This window comes from Plectropomus leopardus, chromosome 9 (genome assembly GCF_008729295.1).
Source record: "Plectropomus leopardus isolate mb chromosome 9, YSFRI_Pleo_2.0, whole genome shotgun sequence".
NCBI lineage: Eukaryota > Metazoa > Chordata > Actinopteri > Perciformes > Serranidae > Plectropomus > Plectropomus leopardus.
Genome location: NC_056471.1, coordinates 21,190,750 through 21,216,092, shown reverse-complemented (window position 1 = coordinate 21,216,092; position 25,343 = coordinate 21,190,750). Strand labels below are relative to the sequence as shown.

Genomic DNA, 25,343 nt, shown 5'->3' with positions numbered 1-25,343 from the left:
GAAACCCAGGAGAGAAAAAGGATTTTCATGTGTCGCACCTGCTTCCATTGTGAGATTATGCACAGATGTGTGCTGTGACACAGAGCCCGAGGTTCGCCAATCACTTGCACAAGTAAGCTGTTAAGCTGAACTAGAGATGACCGTGGAGGTGACCAGTGACCAGTCGGAGGGACAGGGTTGCTCACTGTAAGTTGGATTTTGGCTGCATTGGTCTGATGAAAAACGTGGATCAGACTCGCAGCTGGTGGAACGGGGTTGAGGGTCGGCATCAGCAGACTGCAGACTGCGACTTCTGACCTTTATAATGAGGAAATAGACAAATACAACGCTTTCATTGTGCCTTGATTTGTGAAGCAGCACCTTTTCACCCAAGGCAGGCAGCAGTGAGGTTTAGCCGCTGCGGCCCCTTTAAGAGCAGCTAGTGAAGCGCTCAGTCCTGTTGGTGCTGCTGCTGCTGATGGCAGCGCTGCCAGTTGATTGGCTGTGGCTGTCAGGGCTGAGGTGCTGGAGGGATGCTGCTACGTATCTCTCTCCCCCTCCCTCCCTGCCTCTCTCTCTCTCTCTCTCTCTCTCTCTCCCGCTCTCTCTCCCTGTGTCTCTCGCTCTCCATCTCCCTCTTGCTTGCTCGCATCCCTCTGAATAATCCACATCTAGGGCAAGCTGGCTGAGAGGCGATCCAGTCCTCAGCTCCTCTCTGCAAGCTGAGAAAAGAGACAGAGAGAGAAAGACAACGCTTTTCAACGCAGGAGGAAAAACGTGAGATTTTTGACAGAGCGGGAAGATACTAAGAATTAACTGAGGAAGATTTTCATCTGCGGATATCATTTATTTATACATATTGTTTATATATCTATATATATATTTGTACACACGCATATAGATATTTATATATATACATTTATCCCTGTACATAACTGCATTTGTGCTTGTCTGTTTATATTGATATTTTTATATGTATTTGTGTGTGTAAATATATATGATATATAAACAAAAGAATATATATATATATATCTATGAATTTATATGCGTATCACTGTGAACCAAGAGAAGCAAGAGGAAATTTCTATCATCGGGGCTGGTCTCTGATTGTGTGGTCGTATACAATATTTTGAATATTTCCTTTGATCTTCTACGTCAAGAGGACAAAGACTACGTGCCCATTTTGTATTTTTGTTTTCCTGTTGCTGCTTTCCGTCCCTCCTGATCTTTTTTTTTTTTTTTTTTTTTTTTTTTTTTGCTTCGTCCGAGAGGAATAAAGCGAAGAGTGACAGGATTTGACGAAAAAGGGAAAATCTGTAGAAATTCCTGTGATTAGTGTTATTTCCGTCGGCATTAGCGCTCTGTGAGCCGATCACAGCGTGCTGTGTGAGATCTGAGGAGGCAGCAGAGACAGAGTGCCACGCCGCTCAGCTCAGCGTCAGCCCCAGCCAGCACAGCCAGCATGCACAAACACCACCACTGCTGCAAGTGCCCAGAATGTTATGAGGTGACCCGTATGGCTGCCCTGCGTAGGATGGACGCCCCGTCGTATGGAGGAGACTGGCAGGCCGAGCCTTATGGATACCCGCCTGGGTACGGGGGAGGCCAGACCTTACCCCCTCCGGCCTCAGGGGGAGGTGGAAGCATGGGAGGAGGAGGGGGCACTTTGGGGAGAAGTAAGGGCAAGATTATGTCTGGTGGGGGCCCTGGAGGCCCCAACCCAAAGGGCCAATCCAAAGGTGGCCCCAAAGTAAACGGCAACAACTCCAGTGGACAAGGAGGATGGTGGCCTGAGTGCACCTGTACCAACCGGGAGTGGTACGATCAGGTAACTCGTCTTCCTCACTCTGTTAGATAGTTGCGGCCTGTGGGGCCTGGCAGGGGAGGACTGGGATCAGATGAGCTGCTGCTGTAGTAGAACACAGACCATCATGTATGAGCTGTCGGTTTCTGAAAGAGAATTCATATTTAGTATTCATCCCAAGCCCTCCGTTTCCCCATTTGTTGACTGTGGTTCGTCTATTAGAAGCAGAGTGAGGGAGAACAGAACAGGACTGATCCAGTTCCACTGCACACACATGGAGATGATCTTCAGTTTTGGATTTGATGCAGATGACTAATGCTTATACATTTAACACACCTAGTGCATGCCGTCAAAGGCTCACGCTGATGCAGTTAGGCCAAAAAATGGTGCATTTTCATTCATTGAAGCAGCACTGAGATGCAAATGTTTTAAGTCATCTCTCGAGCCGGTAACTCCGACATTACACACTGACTTTGCAGATCAGATGTAAGAAATAGATTTCACAGGGATCAGGTAATTGTACGATTGTGTCTCATTAGTTCAGAGTGAAGGGAGAGATAATGAAATCAATCCCTGAGACCAGCTCCATTTCTGATTTGGCCTTCGGTTTTTTTTTGTTTTTTTTGGCGAGGCATTTTGCTACAACGAATCTAATGAATGTGTTGTCAGAGAAAAAATATAGAATCAGCAGTAATCTGTGTCCAAATGCTGCCTGTCATACATGCCGCACGGTGTGAATGAATCTGCCCCTTCACATGCGCACCATTTTGTGTCTATTATCCCAGTTTATTTACATGTATTTATAAATCACAGTTGATAAAAGGTCAGAACAGCTTCAGAAGCACAGTCTTTAATTAAGGAAGGTGCATGTATGCGAGCATGAGAGTGAGCTCGGGGGTGGGGGAAGGGTGGCTCGGCAAGCATGAGATTCAAGGAATGGTTCTTGCTGTGCATGAGTATGTGCCTATGTAGTCTCGTATTTGCGGCAAGCGAAGCTGCTGCATCGTTTGTAGCCCCTCCGTTCATGTCTGATTGCGTTTTTAGGCAAGAAATGTGAGGCAGTAGGAGGAGGGGAGGTGAGAGGAAGCACTGGGGTAAAATGGAGGCTGAAATTTTAGAGGCAGAGTGGAAGAGATCCCCCTGAGCTGAGCCCAACATATGAGCCGCAACCTGGCTGATATTAGCAGATCACTATAACCACGGAGAGGTTTGAGGAGGCAAAAAAAGATTTCAACTTTTCTTTGGTTTGTGTAAAATCTATTGCCTTTTTCTTCCAAACCTGTCAAGCTTATTTCACACATTTGTGAGCTCACAGCAGATGTAATTATGTAAGCATTTATCGCTTACATGGAGATTTTACTCTCCATCAGTATTACCTCCTAATTTTCCTTTTTCCAGCACATGGATTTCACATTCGACTTTCAGTTGTTGCGTCGTGATTTATGTTGGAATTCAGTGGTTGTCTCAACAGTACTGTTAATGGATACACCATCCTATCTGGAGTGGTCCTATCCTTTTGAAGGATCCTTGCTCCCTTTGCTCCCTCATGCAAATGTGCACCACACTAAAACTCCAACCTGGCAATCATATATCCAGTCCTAGAGTGTTTGCATTGGAATAAAAAGAGCTGGAATTGCAGAGAACAAATCAGCAGTGGATGATAGTGGAGGGGGGGGAGCAGCAGTCAGTGGGGTGAAAATGCTAAGGTTGAAAAAGAGAGAAATAAGCCAATAAAGGCAGGCCCGGAGAGGGGGAGGGGGTTATGTAAGAGGAGGCAGTTGGTGGTGCTGTCAGAGAGAGAAAGTAAGCGAGGGCCTGACACTGGACAAGCATCTGTCCCTCCATCGCTTAAAACAGGCATGTGAGCGGCCCAGTATGCGGTCCCCCTTCCTATATAGCGCACGGCATGGATGGAGATGCACACCCACCCCCTGCCTTCAGCTCTCTTCAGTCACCGTTGCTCATCCTTTGGGTGAGAAATGTGAACGCTACCCCTCCCCCCACTACCTATACACAGCCGGGGAGCAGGGCAGTAATCACACACGCCCCAACCACGCACGCCCATTATCTTATAGCTTTCATAACAACTCGTGTTTTTTGGATGCTAGCACGATGACAAGCAATAACCTTGCACAGTCATTCAGAATTATCCGAGCTGGCTTTTTATAGCCAGATCATTGACATTTTCAAATGGCTTCTGCAGCCATGAACATTTCATGTATGTGTGAGGAAATCATTACACGACCCTGAGAACATAATGATACCATATTAATTTTTTTTTGCCCCCCCCCTCCCCTCTGTCATGTATTTACTAAACGATTGTACTGCTTTTGTCAGGAGCTTGCTAGGTTAATTATGGATGACTCCAGTAGGGATTATAAGAACATTCTTTAAAACAAGAGCTTTTGAATTTAAATCTGAGGAAAAGTAGAGACCTCAGTCTACTGGGAGCTTCAGTCAGAAAGCTCCCTCTTCCCCCCGCGGGCTCCAATATGTCTTTGTGTGTTCTCCAGCTCTGTGGCTATGATTAGCTTGAAATATTAATTGGATTTTACTTTATTTATTAGCATCTAGATTTGGTCCAAAAATGCTTTGCCATTGTTTAGAACAGGCCCTGTAGTGGCCGTGGTGTTTTAAATGAATGCACAGGCACGGTGGGCGTTCCATGTCGAGCACTCCCATAGGTGATTATGACTAAAGGCTTCAGGCCCTAATCAGAAATGTTTCTGCACGTGTGTGTGTGTGTGTGTGTGTGTTTAATACAGTCACATTGATTTATCAGTGTCATTGCTTCGTACATCTGTCTGATGAGATTTTAGTTCGGGCTGGATTTGATTCGCCATTCCTGTAACAGCAACCCAGAGAGTATTAACGGATGGGATTTACATGTGCTCCATGTCCAAATGTCTTGAGCTGGATCCCCTGCTGTTATCTTGAAAGGCTCCATCTAAAACCTGGAATATTTTCATCAGATCAAGAGAGATTTATCTATGAGCTTGTCTTGGGATAAAAAGGCAGGAAATATGTGATCTGAATGGAAGTGCACTCAGTGTGTCCATACGTTTTCTTTGGAAATCTGGTGTGAATGATAACGCCAATATGGACATTTTCATTTGTAGGTGCAATTTCTGTCAGTACACTCAGTCCAGTGTGACCGATAACTGTGCTCTTTTTTTAAAGTCTCAAGTACAAAAAATACATTTGCACGTATTTTGTGTGAGATTACATATGTGTTTTCTCTGATAGATAAGTCAGAATGATAGCAGATACCCTACTTGGGGGTTAAGCCTTATGATGATGAGTAAAGTAGGAATTAATGCTCTGTTAATAGAAAACACATGTCAGTCCAGTAATAGGATAAATATCTGAACTTCGTTTATGTATCAGAGAGCTACATTGAAAGGAAAATTAAGAATGGAGTCAATTTATTAGACGTAGTGGATGTTATGGATGATGCTTAGCTAGAAGTGGCTTTGAGCTGTGACCTGCGAGGATAATAATATTTTTTATCTATACAGCACTTTTCAAAACACACAACACAGTTTCAAGTCGCTTTGCCTGACCCAAAACATGATCCAATAACAGCCCTTTTTCACACACGTGCTGACTGACTCGGTTTGATTCGGTACATCAGTGCAGCAGGGATTCGCATCTCCATACAACAGGGCCTACCTGCTTGATAGTGTGCCATTTTTTTTGTCTGCCCCGCCGATGTCAACAATTTTCTTGTGCTGTTGTCTGAGTTTTTTAATTATCTCTCAGCAACGTACGCCAGATGCCCATTCTCCTGCCTGCATGGTCTTCTTGCTCCAAACAGCCAACAGGGCTTGTGTTTCATCCGCAGACCAAGCACTTGCTGTTCTCTATTATCTTATCTTTTTTTGAGATGCAGTTGAAACTGAAGTCAGCTGTGTCTGGCAATAACAGTTAAGACTATTTAAAGGTCCAGTGCGTAGGTCACTTTAGGACTGTAGCAGAACTTGTATATTATATCAATTACTATGTTTTCATTATCCTATAATTATTGTTGTGTTTTTGTCACCTTAGAATGAGCTGTTTATACATACAAAAACGAGTCCTCCTCCATGGGGTCCGCCATGTTAGTCTGCATTTGTCCATTCTGGACAAATCAAACACTGGCTCTAGATAGGGCCATTTTCATGTTTTCCAATTTTCACGCATGCAGTTTTAACACAGAAGAAGCCCCAGTCCTGCAACCTCACCGCTAGATGCCACTAAATCCTACACACCTCAGAACATGTTGCTAAATCATCACTGAATGTTGACATTGAATAATGATGGCGAGGCCCATCTGACATCACAGCAACCCGCTTCGAGGCAGTCGGCTGCGCTTTGGATCGACTCTGGAGTTGGTCCATCTCAGACACAAGTCAGCACAACTTGTTGTGTTTAAACTGGTAATGGAAATGCAAATCAGTGTAGAATGGTTTGCATCGGCTATACCCAAAAATGGCAATAAAAAAATCCTATAAGTTTTTTCTCAGGACCTGACTCTTGGTACTTCTGAAAGGATGAATCCACTTATGCCCTCAAGAAATAATGACATATGGAAAGCTCTGTTATAAGCTTTTTTTATCAGCTCACAATATTTGTTTTTTTTTTTTGCCTTCACAATTTTGGCTATAGATCTCCTTCACGTCACAGGTGGCGGTGAGTCATTTTTTATAGTGTCAGGACGATGACTTCTGTTGTCTCCTGGTAGGTCAGGACAACAGGTATAGGAGAGCTGGTGGACCTCTTCAAACCCAGATTTCTGTACACGAGCTTGGTGCATTTCTGTGCCTCTTTAATGAAGCATTGATAGATGTGATTGCTCAGGTCCTCTGTGAGTCTATGATGTGGCTGTCCTCTTTGCAGTGATCCAAAACTTCAGGGCTCATGTTGGCTTTTTTTTTTTTTTTGCATATGTCTGTACTTCAAAATTTGTTTTTGTTCTGTTTGTATTTGGTTATAGATTTGCTCATATATGCATTGATTTGATTATGGTGGATATGATCTCGTCATCAAGTGAAAATTGTGCATTTGCAAAATTAAAATATGAATTTTGGTCAAAATATAGACTCAAAACCATCATTTAGTGGCCTTTTGTGTAATTGAACATGGTTTTATATGCTCAAAATTTTCAGTTTCTGAGAGAATATCAATAAAAAACACAGCATCAAAAATGATAAAAAGCCGCATTATATTATCATTTAGTATGATCCCACCAGTGATGTCAGAGCACCTGTGATGTCATAATACCTCTGACATCAAATTTAAGCCTCAGCATTACCCTGGCATCAGATTACTTTTCATCTGAGGACCATGCTTCCCCATGCTGTCCCTTATTCTTCCCACAATTAAGCCCAACAAGCATTTTTAAATATTCAGTAGGAGGCAAAAACACCCTGAAAGAGTGTAATTACTCTTTGAAGTGTCTGTACTTCAGCTCAAACCCTCAACTGAACAACAAGAAATGTTTTAAAAACTGTTACAGACAGCCCCTCCAAATTTCTCATGATGGCGTCGTGCAGTATTGCATCTGCCACAAAGCATACATAATATCCAATACAACCACCACGGAGGTGTAAATGTTTGGAAAGTTTGAATTTCAGCACCAAGAAAACATGATATGATATCAGTAATCTGCACACAGCCTGTTTATCCATCTAGCCAAACACAGATTGCTTTAAACCAAAGAAACCTAAACCAAGAGATGCAAACAGTCTGGCGTTTGTGCCTCCAACTTTCTGGAGATGCGCTTTGCTGTTTAGGAGACTTTAAAGCTCCTTTTTTTATTGGATGAAAACCCCAGTAACGCCCAATAACTTCTGACTTTTGTTCTTAGTGAGAAAGGTTACAATGAGCATTCATTACACGGTCAAATAGTCTCTGATCGGCTCTGATCAACTGTGATGGAAACATGAAACCCGGGTGGACATGCAAATTTTTGCCCCTTTTTTTGTGCCACAGCCAGTAACATCTGAGGCTCTTTGCCATCTTAGCCACAAATACCGACCATGTCTGTCCAAGCAGCGCTTGAACCATATTCAAAACTATAGTTAGTACTAAGTTTGGATGAATAAGTAACATATAAAAAAGAAAGTAACCAACATAACATCTGCACTGGTCTCCATGCTGCTTTCTACTTTTTACTAACCCTGTTTTCTGTCTATGAAGTTGAACAGGACACAGCAGGTAAGAAAGGCATACTCGTCTACTGGCAATAGGAAAAGGAGTATAACAGCTATTTTTAGTGAATTTTCTCACGTTAAACTAAACCTGCATAATACAAGCTAATTTGGGTGGAAAAGGCTATTAGGAGACTCTTCTCATCTACTACTTTACTGTATTTTTACATTAAAAGTCTTACCTAAGCCCTTTTTACGCAGAGATCACGCTATAGGGCTGCTACTGAGTCCCTTATTTATGACTCCTATGAAGTTTTACACAAAACAGAGTCAAAACGACTGTAATGTAACCTTAAACATACCTCAAGCTTTAACCTCCACAAGATATAATGTCAGAGTTTTGCCATTACTTTCTAAGTGTCCTTTCAAACTGTGCGTGGCACTTTAAAGATATTTGCACTGATGGTAACCTGAACAGTTCTACAGCAGTTTTATGACTTTAAGTTGTTCCGGTCAGAATGTAGAACAGCTACAGTTGTCAGAGTAAGTGAGTTTTGTGAAAACAACCTTTACTCCTGCGTGACCTCTATTTCCAGCTAAAAAAGAATTCAAGCAATGAGATACAGTGCAGTGCAGTTTCTCCGTAATATTAATGAGCTTCGACAGTTTTCAAGCACATTGAAGAGCTCCCAGGCTTTGCTCAAGTAACCCATAATATTAGCCAATACAGTTTAACTAAACACAGTTTCAAATTATCTGTTACATCTAATTCAAATGTCAAATTCTGATATTCCTTACACACAATTTGTTGCACAAAGCTTTTACTTTGGTGCAATATTTAAGTTCAAGGACTACATGAAGCATGAAGCGCTGACCAGTGTTACTGATATTTAATATGTCATCTTAGGCTGCTCACGTGCCACTATGTTAATATAAAAAGAGGAGAAAATACACTTGTTGATTAACTCAATATGTTTTGATAAACATGAAAGAAACAGAAATTTGTTGCAATATAGATGCTTGGTTGGCCCCCAAAAAATAACTTTATGTCATTGCACTCAGTGCTTTGGTATTTGTTCATTTGTACTACAGAAAAACACAAAATTTAAAATTTTTCAGTTACACCGAAACTGATTTTTGAAAAATATACTATATTTCAGCTCTCCAATTCTAGTTGTCTGCAAGCAAACCTCCAACATCATACCTACCGTCTGCGTCTGCCTGCCCCCCCCCCCCCCCAACACACACACAGTTTAAGCACATACACCCATGCCCGACACAGACCTTTACCCAAAAACAATGTGTTCCTTACCCATGAAAATTTGAGGTTTAAGAGAGGATGGTGAATCATGGGAAATGCACTACGAAACAAGGGAGACAAGGTGCACTGCAATATTTATGTGCACTTTGACAAAAGTTTGCTTTTTATACGCTGTAAGAGGGGGCAGGGACGAAGTGGCCATGAAAGGGCCAGTCAGACGCTGACGTGAGCGAGCTAGAGAGACAAGCGAGCCACCATTATGGGATCTGAAGCGCTTGATCTGTGATGGGGAGCTGCTGTAGTTTTGACCCGGGACCTCCACTGCATTGAATCCCACCTCCTACACTTCTCTTAAAAGCCTCCGTTCAGTAGCTCTGTTGTTCTTTACCTTTGCATTGCGTTCACAAGCCGAATCTGCTCTTATTGTTTCAACATGGAGGTCCTCTGTGAAATGCAGAATTCACAGGAATGCATTGTTTCCTCTGCCAACGCAGATTTAATGCTCATCAAGTGGTTTACTCATTACTGCAGTTTGGCCACAGCTATGTGATGCATATGTAGGCTTTTGTACAGTTTACAGGTGCAGTCGCCTGAAGCTGCAGATCGTGCGTGTCCTGCTGGAAGCCGAGGCTACTGTGCCCCTGTGATCCATATGGTCATTGTCAGAGGCCCTGCCAGGGCTGAGCCCCGTATCAGCTCGCCTGTTCCCCTCTCTGGCTCTCGCTGCCAGCCAGGGGAGGAGTGGAGAGAAGAAAGGAGAAGGGAGGGGAACGCAGTTTGTTTGTTTGCTTGCCTGCTTTGTTTTATTTAGGGTTTTTTGCTGATCACAGTAGCGACTGGCCTAGAAATGTGACTGCACTGTGCAGGGCAGAGTGGACTCCTGATTCAGCGATGGAAGCATCAGATTCTCTTTCAGAGAGAGAGGAGCGAGGGAAACGGGGGCCTTTGATGGGATGAGATGGCAGCGTTAAACGCTATACCACTGGTGCTGTTAATTAAAAGAATCAGACGTCAGTGTGTGATAGATTCTATGTGCAGATTGGAAAGCGCTTTTTCCCCCTGCTGCTATGCTAGACTCGTTTTAGCAAGAATGTGCTAGCATTCTCAGCGAGGTGCAGCAGCTCCATCACCCACATGCTGCCATGGAATATGTGTGTATCCAATCAATACCAGAGAAGAGCTCGTCCCTAAGCCTTCTGACTCCTCTTCATTTTTGTGGGGGTGTGTGGGTGCTTTCAACAGCGCTTGTGCTTTTATTTCTTTTATTCAACCATCATATCAGCTGTTATTTTGGTAACACTTTACAACAAGGTACACAAACTTCTGTGTAGTTACAGTGCCATAGAAACAGGAGCTGACTGCTGAAAAATGAATACAAATAACTAATCGTTAGGTTGTAAAAACAATTTATGTTTTTCATATATTTATAGAGATAATTATATGTTACCTGAGAAATGAGCAGTGTCTCATGATAAGTTTGTACCTCGTTGTGAAGCTGCAATCTATATCTTGTGATATTTTCCTTAGTAGCCTTCCTGTTTTCATTTGCTTTCCACATTTCCCGTTGTCTTGATAAAATCAGCGTACATACATTTCCACAGCACCAGATCCAACCACACAGCAATATAATCATGTCAATCTCAGCCCTCTTCTCTACTAGAAATACTGTTTTCATTCACTAATTACTTCCAGTAGCTTCCATTTTGCAATTTTTGAATTGCTTTTAAGATACTGTCAGCCCAACACTTCCTGCTCAGATGTTTTCACATTAAGAGCATTCCTTTTGGCTCAATGGGCATAATCTCTCCCATTTTACGTAGGCTTTTAATTTGAAACATCTGCAGGAAGTGTTGGGTTTCATTTATTGTGACTTACAATGGCACAATAAGAGATGACAGAGTAGAAATGATTGGTATTAATGAATGAATGAAAAGAGCATTTCTGTCAGAGAGGAGAAATGTGGAAATGTAGACTAAATTTACCATATGAGCTCAACAGTGTTTTTTGCTTTACTGCTGCACAGTTATTATTTAAGGCCTCTATTGTTTGAATAACAGCTTATTTTTAAGAAATTAACAATATATTCTTATCACGTTTACACACAGCTGCCCTAGATGCTATAACTGGCATGATAGATGTGCATAGTCTTTTTGTTTTTTACAGAAGACTTTTAGACAAGTTACAGCAGGAAAAGCACAGGTGTAAATGAATTGAATAATAATAAAGCGATGGCTGAATTCCATTTAGCTGCTTTGGTTTCAGGGTCCTGGTATTGTGCATGCTGTCATGGTTCACTGGGACACTGGAAGAGAACAGAGCTATTGTTAATGTGAGCACTAACACCTGTGCTTTTCTTGCCATAACAAGCTGAATATCTACTGTGAAAAAGGCCTATGAGGTGATTGGAAAATACACGAGTTTCAGAAGTAATACCAAAATATGCTTTGAGGAATAATAAAATAACATGTAATAAAGCACAAATATTAATAAAATACTTTTCTACAAAACCCCATTTTGAGTCAAATTTAAAATAGACATGTTTTTGCTTCAACGTTCCATTAGTAAATTCTGATTTACGCTAAGTAATGTCTAATAATGACACCATTAGCGTTTAGACTGGGTCTCAACAGGTGTCTCTTTCACAGTACAGTCCTGTCAGCCACCAGGTGCGATCTCTCCGGTATATGAGGACTTCATTTCTGTCAGGAAGTGCATCAACCATTTTGCAACCAAAAACGGGAAGAGAATAGCGCTTTCGGTAGCAATCCTCCGTTACCAAAGAGTACAAACTTTCTTAGCCGTTTCTTTTCCCTTTAATGGAAATGGTGAACAGAGGATCAGTCAAAGTAACTGTGGAACTGCAATAGTTGTTAGGCTCTGAGGACAACTGAAGGCAAACCAGTTGTCTTTGCAACAGTGGCACCAACAATAATATCACTTGGAGGTGGAGAAGTTGTCTGTTTCCACTTTAACAAAAGGAGCCCAACTTTTCAGATGTTAAAGTTGGATAAATCGAGCTGCCAAGCCGGTCGCCCAAATCAGATATAGTGTCAAGGGAGTCATTATTATTATTAAATCACAAACTATCATTTCAAAGAGTTAGTAAATATGACTACAAATCTGACCAGGCATTTGATTATTTTGTATAGTTTTGCTAGCAGGTCAGTTAAACTCTCAGATATGAGAACTACTTGTTCTCTGGTGCGTAATTAAAAATATCTGATTTGCTCAGTCATTGGGAACTTCCTCATTTGAAAGGGTTACCATTATTTTTTCCTTTTCACACACTATTTTACTCTGTCCTCTCCAAGCCTGCATGTATACATGACATAAATGAGGCCCAACAGGTTTCCAGTGTTCCCAGTTAATGGTCTCATTTTTCATTCATCTTATCATTAGCAGTAAGAACCCAGGTGGTTTAAATCTGGCCATACATCCAGATGCACAGGAAATTTGTTTGAGCTCCAATTAATGAACCAATGTTCACATTTTGAATGTTTGTTGTTCTTTCATCCATTTTCCGGGAATGTGTGTGAGTGTGTGTGTGTGTGTGTGTGTGTGTGTGTGCGTGCGTGTGCGTGTGCGTGCGTGCGTATGTGTGTGTGTGTGGAGGACATTTGGCGAAGCAGTGCATTTCTTACCATGTGTAGCTGCTCTGAGTGCCATCTCTGTCTAATGCATTATCCAAGCAGCCCTTCAGCCATTTGGTCTGGCCTCTCATTTGTGTGTGTGTGTGTGTGTGTGTGTGTGTGTGTGTGTGTGTGTGTGTGTGTGTGTGTGTGTGTGTGTGTGTGCATGTGTTGTTTTTCAGTGTTCTTCATTTCTATCATCCCCCTCCTGTCTTCCACTGCCCTTCTCCTCCTCCGCTCTTTCTTTTTTCATACATAGTACAAATCAAAGGCCTCATTTTCGGGGGTAGAGCAGTATTCAGAGAGGATGCTGCAGCGGCAAACAACTACAGACCTGTGCAGCCTCAGTATGATTAGTGTAGTTTAATATGTACGGGAACACCACATCTACGCCTTGTCATTCGTTGTTTAAAGCTGACTAAGCTTGGTAAGAATTGTATGTCGTATTATGATAGTAGGATTCTTGGTGCTTATTTCAGTAGGTCATATTTTGAGTTTATGATGGATGTCTTTGAGCACAGGCCAAAATAATCTGGTACAACTCTTAACCTGGCAACCTTTAACAGTTCATTGACAATAAATATATATATAGCTTTACCTTCTGTTCTAACCGAAATTGTTTTTGCGATCTCGGTGTAGTTTTGATCATCATCTGTGGACAATAACATTGTATTTGCTTGCATAAATATGTCATGGGTTGCTGGCATTTTGCTAGATATTTAAGACAGTACCTTTCAGCTTTATTTATACTAGCACAACACACCGTGACCAGGTGGATGGCGCATGAGTTATGAGCATACACAGAGGTGTTCATGCTCAATGTGCTTTTTTTTGAAAGATGCTCTAAAACATAAAGTGGAATACAAACAAAATATTTTGTGGGTAAGCAAGAAGTCAATAAGTGTTAGCATGCGAATGTTGTAAAAGTAGGCTGCCTGCCGACAGTCGTAAACACGGATGTACCGCCAAACATTGCGTTCGTGTATTGTAATTATTACTGTTAATTAACTCAAATTCAAAATGAGTTTACAGCTTTGTTTCACCCTAGATTGTCGCTCTTTCCTTGGACATTTTATAGCTTTTCTCAGCGATTTATTGTTCTTCCACACTCTGCAGCGAAAAGCCTCTTTTTTTTCACAGTCTGGTTTCTGGTGGAATATTTCTGTCCAATAATTTAAGGCCAGTTGACTTTCTATGCAGCCTCTCACCAGCCCCTTTAACCCCTAACCCTAAAATATGAGCAAAAATAATGAAAACTCAGACTCTTAACAGGTGGTTGCAGACCTGGATTTGCACATACAACAATATATTGGAGAAAGCATCTGTTATTTTGAGCTTATAACCATTTATATAGTCTTTTAAAAAATTGTACTGTATTTTTTAAGATAAAAAAATAAATTTTCTTCCTCGACTGGGACCTATAAGGGGTGTTTTATACTTACAGCATATTGTTATGTGAACAGTATATACAAACAGTATATTGTGACAACATATGTTTGGCTCACATGGACTTCCTGTTCCCCCCCCACTGAGCCAACAAGATGAGAGGACAGCAAACATTTTCCAGACATATGTCTGTTGTATGTTCACAGAAACACAGATGATCCTTTAACATGTCCTTCTGTTTATTATCAGCCATTATTTGCTATTAGTGAGAATCGACTCCCATCTACCCGCTGAGTTTGGAAAAACAGGAGCACACATCTCAATCTCAGACAGAGAGATAAAGAGAGATCATGCCCTCACCCTGTCACAGATATAAACAATACAAGCAATCCCAGCTTAATATCATACATCTTATTACTCTGTTGATAGTACATCTCTGCCTTGAAATTGCTTTTATGGATTTATTACTTTTTGTTTTCCTCTGTGTGTTTGTGCAGTTTTTGTTAATATTTCTTCACAATGTAACACAACTTTTCCCAATACAAGCCAAATTCTTCCTCATATCACTGCCTTTACTTGTGTAGATTGCAATTTTAAATTGTGTGATGTCCCCTCTGGCTTTCTGGATGATGTTTTTAAGGCTGGAATTTTGGTGTATGGTTTGCTGCCATCTTGCCAGTGATTTAAACATGCAGCCTCTTTAGGAACAACTAATTCAGTAGTAATATTAGTATAATACCGCACACAATGGTTGGTATGACATCCTAATGGTTACCCAGTAGTTTGTATGATATCATAAGACTTGCGCCTCACGAATGACACTATATACTTAAGGTAAAGTTACTGTGGTTAGGTGACAGTGTACCTTAAAATGACTCAAAAATCACTCAAAGTTCACACGTTTCTGGTCTCCTGGGGGAAAGTCCTGTGTTTTTTTACCCATTCACCACCCCTTACTCACTCATATGGCCAGTTCCTTCTTTACACCCATCAGCACATTGGTCACGTGATCACAGCCTTCTCAACTACTTGGGATATACCCAAATTACTGTCTCATGATTACATTGCATATTTTGTATGCAAATTTTGCTGCATTACTTTTTGGTCAGAAAACGTATGAACATTGCATGAGAACAGCCTGTAATGGAAAGCTTTTTACACTCTAATTTCTTTGAAAAAATATTTACTGAAAATTTTCCCATCAGTTCAAAACAAGATACGTTTTCTTAGAACATCTTACAGCCATTGGAGGAACCTCCAAACTGGCTCCAACAGAAATCAAATGCATGTAAAGAATATTTCTGGATGCTCAATCAGAGTTTTTCCCGTCTGTATATTTCTCAGCACAGGCTGTGCAGGTTTAACAGAGGAATCAATGCCCTGTGTCATGTGCAAACAAGGTGTGATATTCACGTTTCAAAAGATAAGCCAATGTGAAAGTGCCTTAAACCTGCATTCTTTCTAATGGCCTGCTGGGGGCGATACACTGATCGTAAAGAGGAGTCAGATTGTGTAAAAGTCTATAAGAAAATGACCCTGCCTCTCACTTAATTAATTACCTCAGTAAACATTTTCAGAATGAGTTTATGGTCTCAGTTGCTAGTTGTCACTACTTCATCAGTACAGCATAATCTTCATTTTGCAAATTATGGTTCCATTTAGAGTGAAACAGATGATAAAGCAGGGTTTGCTTAAGGACGTGGCTACCTTGTAGTTGACAAGTGGCTACCATGGCAGTGTCTTGGGTTACTTAATACGGTGTGCAAATTTTGGGCTGTCCCAGATGAAAGATAACCATCGTGACAGAAACGTGGCAATACCTTTGGTCATGGCTCTAAAATGGTGGTCCTGTGTTGCATAGTGAGAGGGGTTCAGGAATAGCCGTTGTCATGGTCGTGTGATCAAAGACAGCCTGGTGTAAAAATCGGACAGTGTCAGAAATTTGTGACGGGCATCTCACTGTGTGACTGCTGTTAAGAACTACATCTACAAATCAGCCAACAGAAATGCAGCAAGAAATGATGCACTGATCAGTGCAACACTGCAAAATGCTAGTAGATGCTAATACTTACGCAGTGAGCTCTTGTTGCAAAATTTGCATGCCAAGTTGACCTCTTTTCCCCAATCATGACTCCTCCACAGCTCCACCCTCTTGACCAGATATGGTCACTTCTATCTTCAAAAACTCTAGATGGTGACTGCCAAATTGCCAAACTCAGGACTTTACAACGGTAGTCCACTTACCAATGGTGGCATCACAGTGTCTACGTCCACTCTTTTTATTCGGCTTTTTGTTGGAAACTACTACTCAAATCACCTCATTTTTATGTTAATCAACTTTTATCGGAACAAGCAGGTTTTGCTCAAACCTGATTCTTACTTGTAGTGACGGCAATGTTAACGATACCCATGTTTTCAGTAGTGAGGGTCACAGTACATGCAGTCTGCAGGATTATCAGGAACGTTTTAGCATATAGCGCATGGTTAGCAGGCAGCAGTCCAACCTCTTAGTTGGCAGCCACATTCCTACGTCTGTACAGAAGTAATAACTTAATTCATGGCCGATTATGTTTTAGTGTATCGGCTTCATGTGTCAAAGATGTTTTGCATAATTCAGTTTATTTTATCACTCAAGGAAGGATGATGCTACACAGTAATCCTCAGCTCATCATTCACATCACATGTATGCTTATATATTTTTTGTGGTAAATGTCTCATTAGAAATCCAAGTAACATCTGAAATTGTATATCTCTTCTTGAGATTATTTTGTGTATGAAGTAAATAATCTGCGAAATACGTATATGGATAAATACTATATCACAATTCTGATATGGGAAATAATCTCCCAGTCAATATAAGACTTAAATCTGTCCAATAGCAAAAGTTATGTAGCCAATGGGCAGATGTCAAAGCATGGCCAGATGGATTTTTTAGAAAAGTTTCAGCTAAATTCACACTTCATCACACTCACACCCATTTAGTACAGTATGACACAAGCTATTATATCAGTCTTTGCTAAGAATACAATATCATGCCAATTGCAAATCTGTTGTACAGCTTTGCACCGACAATAATTATTTGCAGTTAAAGCAAAGTCTGTGTGATGTATTCTTTTATAAATTCAAACATTTTTTGTTTGTTTTACTATGATCGATACTCTCAGATAGAGAGTTTGCATTCGGGATCTTTTCCAATCCCAATACCTGATTCGACAGTACTTCTGATTCTAGATAGATGGATATATAGATAGATAGATAGATAGATAGATAGATAGATACTTTATTAATCCTTCACAGGAAATTACATTTGTTATGGCAGCTCATTCACAGCTAACCCGACACAACTAAAAAGTGCTCACTTCTAGAAATTTTCAATTCTAATTTTAAGATTATATTTATTTAAAAAATGCTCTCCCTTCTCTTCCACTGCTTTGAAACTCTTACTTGTAAGAAGAATCACCCAACTCAAATCTTTATACAGATGTTTTAGGCTACCTTAACTTTTTATAAATAATATAGGATCATTTTCATGATCAGAAACAGAATTGTTAAAGGTCAACAGCTACCATTCAGCAATGACAGGTAGAGTTGCCTGTGAGGGGGGAACAAAGCAGATGTTGTGTTTTGATGTGCTTTACACAGCAGCTGAAAATAAACCAGAACACATTATCGTAAAATTAAAAACCTCCCTTTACAGCTTGCATTAAAATGTGTCTCGTGACCAGATTTTCTATGATTTTACCTGATTTCATTTACAAACAACCAAACTCAGTCCAAACAGCCCCTGTTACTGAACTATTATGATCAGAATTATAAAAATGTGGTCATTATTCCTTAAAGAAGTTAAAACATAAAAAAAAAATCCATTATGTGCATATCATGCACAGATATTGTCTGCTAAACAAATATTTAAAATTAGAATTAGAATTAGAAGACAACAGTAAGGTCGACAAAGATGAAACAGGCCCAGCTGAGTGTAAAGACAGTGATCGAAGAATACGTTACAGATGAGGGAGACAGCGCAGTGTTAGCATCAGTGACGTCAGCCTCCGCATATAGAAGGAGGGCTTACTCTCTTATAAATTAAAAGCTGCAAGGTGTCTTTTTTCCACACTGTGCTCCTCCAGGTGTGCCTTAATGTTTCTTTATGATCACACAGGTGAAGGGTAAAATGCCATTGCAACAAGCATCCGTATGAAATAAAATGTATTGATACTGTAAAGACGGAAAATGCAAGCTTATTTATACTGTACAGTTTCATGAGGTTGAAAACTGTATAATCTGATGCCAAGAATGATTCCATGGTGAAGTTAGTATCATCGATGCAGCAACTTTTCCAATATATGCCACTGTGTTAGTTTTTAGTAGTATTTTGGGGGAAAATAATTAACTTTTTGTTTAACTTTCAGTTGCAATAGTATTTCCAGTCCGGAAAATGTAATCGTCTTATTTTGCACAGTGGTCACAGAGAGGATGTAGGATGAGCATTGAGTGTACAAAGCACATGCCTTCAGGCAACCAAAACATCTGGTAAGGTTTAGGAAAACATTTTTATGTTTATTTAATATCTTTTCCTATCCATAAACAAGAGCTTATCTAATCATAACCCCGATAGTGTTAAGGGAATAGTCTGACATTTAGGGAAATATTTATACACCTGCTGTTTTGACGAAGAGTTATTGGTTTGATACGACCCTCATATCGAAATATTAAATATGAAACTATCGCCAATGGTTAGTTTAGCTTAGCTTAGCATAAACACAGGATACAGCAGGAAACAGAGAGCCTAACAGTCTGGAGGTTAAAAAGAAATCTACTGGTAAAGCTCACTAATTAACACCCATATATATTAAGCTTGATTAATCAGTGCCTTTAAAAAATAATAATTAGACAGAGCTATAGGCTAGCTGTTTCGATCCTTAAAACTTAACTATCCTCCTCCTACGTGGAGGTTAATATTTAGAAAACAAACATGACAGTGGTATTAATCTTCTTGTCTAACTCTTGGCAAGAATACAAGTCCTTTAATCATGATTTAGTTGCCAGGACTTGGTATTGTCAGGAAAACAGTGTTGTTGGTTAAAATTTTGTTCTTTCTACTATTGTCAATCATTTTTTCAGTTATTGACACTGATTATTTGAAACACTACATTTTTCACTGTATCAAACTAATGCCAGCTCTGCTTTCATGCTTATTGTTTGTTGTCATTGTTGTTACAGCCTTGATATATATATATATGTGTGTATATATATAATATATATATATATATATACTATGCCCTCAATATAAATTTTCCATTGGTATCAAAAACAGTATTAAATATCAGTATTATTTAAAATGCTCTGTCAAAATTAGAAATTCCAGTATTGTGATAACACTAGTTCAGATACATTAAACATTTCATTTTGCTGAAGTCACATTTGAGATTTCAAGGGACAAATTAATGGTTTAAATTTGAAATTTGAATTTGAAATAAACAAAAGAAATCATATTATTTTTATGCTTTAAGTTGTAATCCAGCTAGCATTATATTTCCTAAATATGGTCTGATATCGATTGCCATATGTCATGAAAATGCTCAGTCCCGTGTTCAGGAGAACAGCAACGCTGAGCCCTCCCTAAATGTGAAGCAGTGAGTGTCTTTTCAGTTGTCAGTTTGGGCTGTGATGATGCAAGAGAGAAGGGGACGCAAGGAGGGAGGGGGGAGATTAGAAGAGGGGAATGGCAGAGAGGGAGAGATGCGATGGGGGAGGGAGGTGAACAAATGAGAGGTGTGGCGTAAAGAAAGGGATGAGATGGGAAGAAGCCAGTAAGGAAGAAGAGGAGCGAGGGGGGGGGGTGCTCAGACACAGCCCTGTGTGTTGCCATGGTGCAGGCTCAGTCAGAGCTGCACAGTAGCTTTGCTGCTCAGCTAGCTAATTACCCACAGACTGCAATGTTGATACGCAGGCGGCCGAAGCCTTCTGGATTTCCAAGAACTTTTTTGGATTGCTGACACGCGAGTACAAGTAAAGGAACAATCTGTATGAAAATAAATCTGACACGACAACTCGCATTTAAAAAATGTACTGTCGGTTTGTGGTGAACGGTTTTATTGAACATTATACTGGTGCTCTGCTGTGTCAGCCATGCCACTTGTGTAATATAAAGAGCTCTTCCAGCCCAGAGCTTCATTGTCCATAGACCGCTGCTGCTTACTGAGAGCCTGCAGATCCTGATCAGCCTGCTTATAAAACCCAATATGGGCCATTGTGGATTAATATTCACCATTAAAATTTCCAATTATGTAATCAGCCAAATCCGAGCCGTGCATTTGCTCACTAGAATATCTCAGTAGGCAGAAATGAGGGAGGAGAGGGGGAGGTCTGAATGAGGAGAATGATGCAACATCAGCTCATGCACCTAAAAGTCAAGAAAATTAGTGTTTTTGTTGGAAAAAGGTGTGCTATTCTCAGCGTAATAATGTTGAATGTAACCATGTTCAAATTCAAATCTAAAGGCCATTTTCACTCTTCTAAAATTCAGATGTGAGGTGCAAACTTATTTTTCTACAAACACTGTGTGCCTCGTCAAAGCATCCATACATTTGATAATTGGATGAAATGTTAATTAACTTCATGTTCATGTTCCCTTTTTGATCCCTGAGAAACAGCCAAAAGGCAAAAGCAATGATCTTTTCATAACCATAGCAATGTGTTTTTTGTGCCCAAACCATACCACGACAACTACAGAGCTGTTGAAACATGAAGTTTCAACGTGCCCACTACATGATAACGGGCAAATATATACATCGTTTGCAGAAGCATACAGTGCTAACATTTTTCTGACAATTGGGTTGAGAATGAAGGAAAGTTCATTATTACATAATAAATTCACGAAATTGATTTTTTCATAACTTATTTTTTATTGCAATGACACGACACACAAAGACAAAACAATGCATTCCTTACTTAAAACTGCTAAATGATTGCTGAAACTAATAATTGTCTTTAGTGCTGAAACGATTAGTACATTTATCAAACAACTGAAAATTAATTGTCAACAATTTTGATAATCAAATTATTTTTTGAGTCTTGTTAAAGTGAATATAAATTAAATATATTGTTATATTAAATATAAATGCCAGATATTCACTGGTTCAATGTTACTCAAATACAAATATTTGTTGATTTTCGTAGTCTTCCTTGACAATAAACAGAATATGTGGGTTTTGGACTGGTGGTTAAACATACTGGGCTTAGGAAAATGTGATCCACATTTTTCATCATTAATAGGAGAATAGCCACCAGATTATCCCATAATGAACTTAACTGGTAGTTGCAGCCGTTATTAATGCCATTTTTGAATAATATTTTGATTGTTTTTGTGATTAATTGATAAATCTTGAAGAAAATATGAACTAAACCAAAATGTGTTAAAATGACAATGATGAAACAGAAACAATCAGCATTACCAATTACCATGACCAAAACTGTTGCCAGTTATTTTTCTGTCAGTCGACTTATTAATTACTGTTTCAGCACTACAACTCTGTCAGGACCAACATTTATATTTCAGTTCAGATGAGATTTTAGATTGATACTCTCTCCCTGTTTATCTGACATTGTTCACATTGTATTTTTATGGCCAGAGTCCATACGTTTTGTCTAACAGAGCAGGTTTGTTGTGTTTTGGCAGCCAGCTGGTATGCAGTGTTTAATCACAGGAACCTCTGTTTATTTGACTGTTTTCTGATCAGCATTTTACTGTCATATCTCCAGTCAAATAAGGCGGATGCTCTATTCTCAGCTGAGGCGTGTTCTTTAGGGGATGCTGCGTCGTGTCTGAACGCAACCCGAGGTGAGCGGAGAAGAAGGGCAAATCTGGACCCTCGACAGGAGGCAGATTGATTTGGCAATCACCAAAGTGCTACAAACGTTTAAAACAATGCCCTGGTTTTTTTTTCCTCCCTCTGCTGTTTGGCGCTAAATACATCAGCATATGGATAAACGTGCTCATGTATTCATAACTATCACAGGGAAACTAGAGGCACGGCTCTTGTTTCTGTTGCCTCACCCGTTGTCCTACTTACTGTAATTCTTCATCACTTTCAACACCTACACTTATTGTGAGCCAAAACTCAGGCAAGGGTAGTGAATGGAGATATGTGAACGTGTGGGCGTTCCCGAGTGGAGCTTATAGAACAGCATGAAATCTCAACCATGACAGGAGGATCTCTGCTGCTGTATGTGGAGTTAGGCTGAGCCCCCCGGGAGGAGGCCACCGATGGTTTTCGTTGGGCTTCGGGTCAAAGTTTGTTATTTTCACTATAGTATTTTTTTTTAACTTAGTTTTTTATTTCCGTTTCAACAGCTCATTTTTAAAAAAATATATTTTCTCTGCTGCGTCCACATAGGCTAATGCCATTTCACAAATGACATGTGATAATATATGAAATTAGGTAATTATTATAACTGTAATAATAATCACAATAATAATAATAATGAATAAATAACAATGGTAATGAGAAGAAAAAAACAAGAAAATACTTAAGCTTAAAGAGCAGAGGCGTGACAAAAAACACAAACAACAACAAGAGAGAAAAAAGAAAGTAACAATAGTAATGAGAAAAATACACAAAATCCTTAAACTTAAAGAACAGAGGTGTGACAAAAACACTCACAACAAGAAAAAGAGAGAAAAAAAGGTGGATGGGGGTTTAGGGTCAGGAGAGAGAGTTATGTGTGAATATGTGTAGTGATGTGAGTGTAAAAGCATGCTTCACTATAGTGTTTTAACAGAGAAGCTTTAAGTGCTCTGTGTTTGCTGTCAGTAGTTTTATCGCTGTCTCATGATTTTGAGTTGTGAACCACTACCAGCTGAAGAGCCGTAGTTTCCATTTATTCTTGTCCAAAACATTAGTCACATTTAAATAAAAAGGAAAATATGAGCGAGTGAGTGAAGGCTTGTGGTGTAAAAGGCCATAAAAGGAAACGAGAGCAAAATCTCCACTTTTTTTTGCACTGAAATGCATCAGATGGGTTTAAGGACCATCGTGGCCTCAGGGGAGAGTGTTTGTTACATTGCTGGGTTCATGAAGCAGAATCACAGTCCAATGTTCCCAATTAAAAGAAACGAAAAAGTCTAAAATTGGAAGGGACTAATGGCAGCTCGGAAGATTGTGTTCTGGGGTGCTCAGGAGAGGAATGAGAGAAATGAAGGTGACAAAAGTGAATCAGAGCAGAGTGAAGCAGAGCAGAGAGCTCTCATTGTCAAAGAACAGAGCATTGTGGACCATCGGGTGCGTTTTCTGCGAGTAAATTGTTTCAGATTGTTAATTTTTATGTGGATCCCTTTCAGCTGCAGTGAGATACTTTTCTGAGAGCTCCTGTAGACGATAAGTTCGGGATGCAAAGAGAGAGTTCAGACTGGTGGAAGCAGATTAACACCTTTTAAAGGAATAGTTTGACATTTTGGGCAAATTCACTTTCTGGGAGTTAGATGAGACCACTTTCATGTCTGTACGGGAATGGGAAAAAAGCTAGCATTTGTCCACTGATAAAATCCACCTACACACACGTCTACACACGGGGAAACACTGGAAATAAACAATTCACAATCAATGTGGGGGTATTGCCCTTAAAATATGCGTGCATTTGAATGCAAGCTGTTCTGAAGTGCACAGTTTTCTATTTTCACTTTACCATTTCCATGTTACGATACTTTTGACAACAGTGTTTAGGAGTCTGGGAAGAACATGTGCAGTTATTAGCTGCTCCATCAGCATTAGCAAACCTCAGCTTTGGAGAAAAACTGAATAGCCAGCTAACGTTTTAGTGGATTAAGACACAGTCTATGAGCTATGGTGTGGACATGGCGCCGCCACATAGCCTCACTTTTTAGTTTGGCCCAGTATCCACTCACGGTATTGCAGCAAAACAAATTTCCATTTCCCAAAAAATATTTCCCCCTTAGGCCGTCAGTATAAAAAAGACATCAGTAAAACTGTTGACAGGAGCCCTCGAATGACAAAAAAAATCAATTATATGGCTGGGTAATGTTTAAAGAATTACAAAACCAGTACCAGTTCCATTTTTTCTTCATTCGATACCCATCATGTGAATTAAAGCATTCAGTTGCATAAAATGCAACCAGACTCCACAGGAGTGTAGTATAGCCACACTTTAGAAAGTTTTGGCAGCTTCCTTCTCCGTCAAATACTCTGCGCTCAACTTCACCACACCCCATACTGTATGGGATGTAGTTGTTGTGTTAGTGGGCCAATCATAAGTCATATTGAATTAAAGGTTTGCAATAATTGGCAGCAAGCAAAAGCATACAGGCAGTCATACAGTTTTCTTTATCTGGGTACAAAAAGAATTGAATATAGATACTGTTTGACTGGAGAAGTTTTAATACTACTTGGCAATGGTTTATTTCTGTCGAAATAACCCAGCACCAAAGTGCTCATTGCTTTAAAGGTATAGAGCACCGATACCCAGCCTTAGTCAATAATGAATGTTTCTATCATGAATTTTTGATCCACTTAGGTTTTATACTGGTATACTTATCGTGTGCCAAGAAAATGATTTGAAAAATCTTTGAAATCCTCACAATGTAAAGTCAGCGGGCTGAACAGGAACTTACAGCGAGGACCAATGGGCGAAACGCTACTGTACATTTTCAGTGGGCCGCATTACTCAGAGGCTAGACACTTTTTTGGCGTATGCGCTAGGCAAGTAGTTCTCATTGGACTGAGGAGGTGCTATCTAGCTTTTGTTAGTTGTTAAACCCAATGACCACAAAGTAAACACCATTAGGTGAGAATTACATTACATGCATTCGGCAAACAGTCATCAGTTAACACGGTCACTGTCAGCAGACAGCAACGGATATCGTGTAACCGCCTTTTATCTATCTTTATCTATCTATCTATGTTTCTTTTAACTTTGTATACCTGTATTGACGCAGGTCTTAACCTCTCTGCATCAACTGGAAAACACTTTGGTTCAGCTCCTGTTGTTTTTAAATGTGCTATATAAATAAAAGTGACTTGACTTTACACTGCGTCACTTTGACTTGCAAAACATCGGCGATACAGAATATACAAAGCAGCAGGATTTGTCAATACCAGCATGCCTAAAGTTCATTAATTACAACCTTATATTTTGTT

At 40.0% G+C, this 25,343-nt stretch overlaps 1 protein-coding gene across 6 annotated transcripts in view; it reads left to right on the top strand.

Moving 5' to 3' along the window:
• The window catches only part of dlg3 (discs, large homolog 3 (Drosophila)), a 103,526-nt gene that overhangs the window by 22,619 nt on the left and 55,564 nt on the right, over window positions 1-25,343 (top strand). For 2 of the 6 annotated variants that reach the window (XM_042492728.1, XM_042492726.1), the window contains exon 1: window positions 1,257-1,807. The exons of the other annotated variants lie outside the window; for them this stretch is intronic. In XM_042492728.1, coding sequence (XP_042348662.1) covers window positions 1,442-1,807 — 366 coding nt within the window. In that variant the 5' untranslated portion in view covers window positions 1,257-1,441. Of the gene's footprint in view, window positions 1-1,256; window positions 1,808-25,343 lie in introns of those variants that run through there. 6 annotated transcript variants of the gene reach the window in all.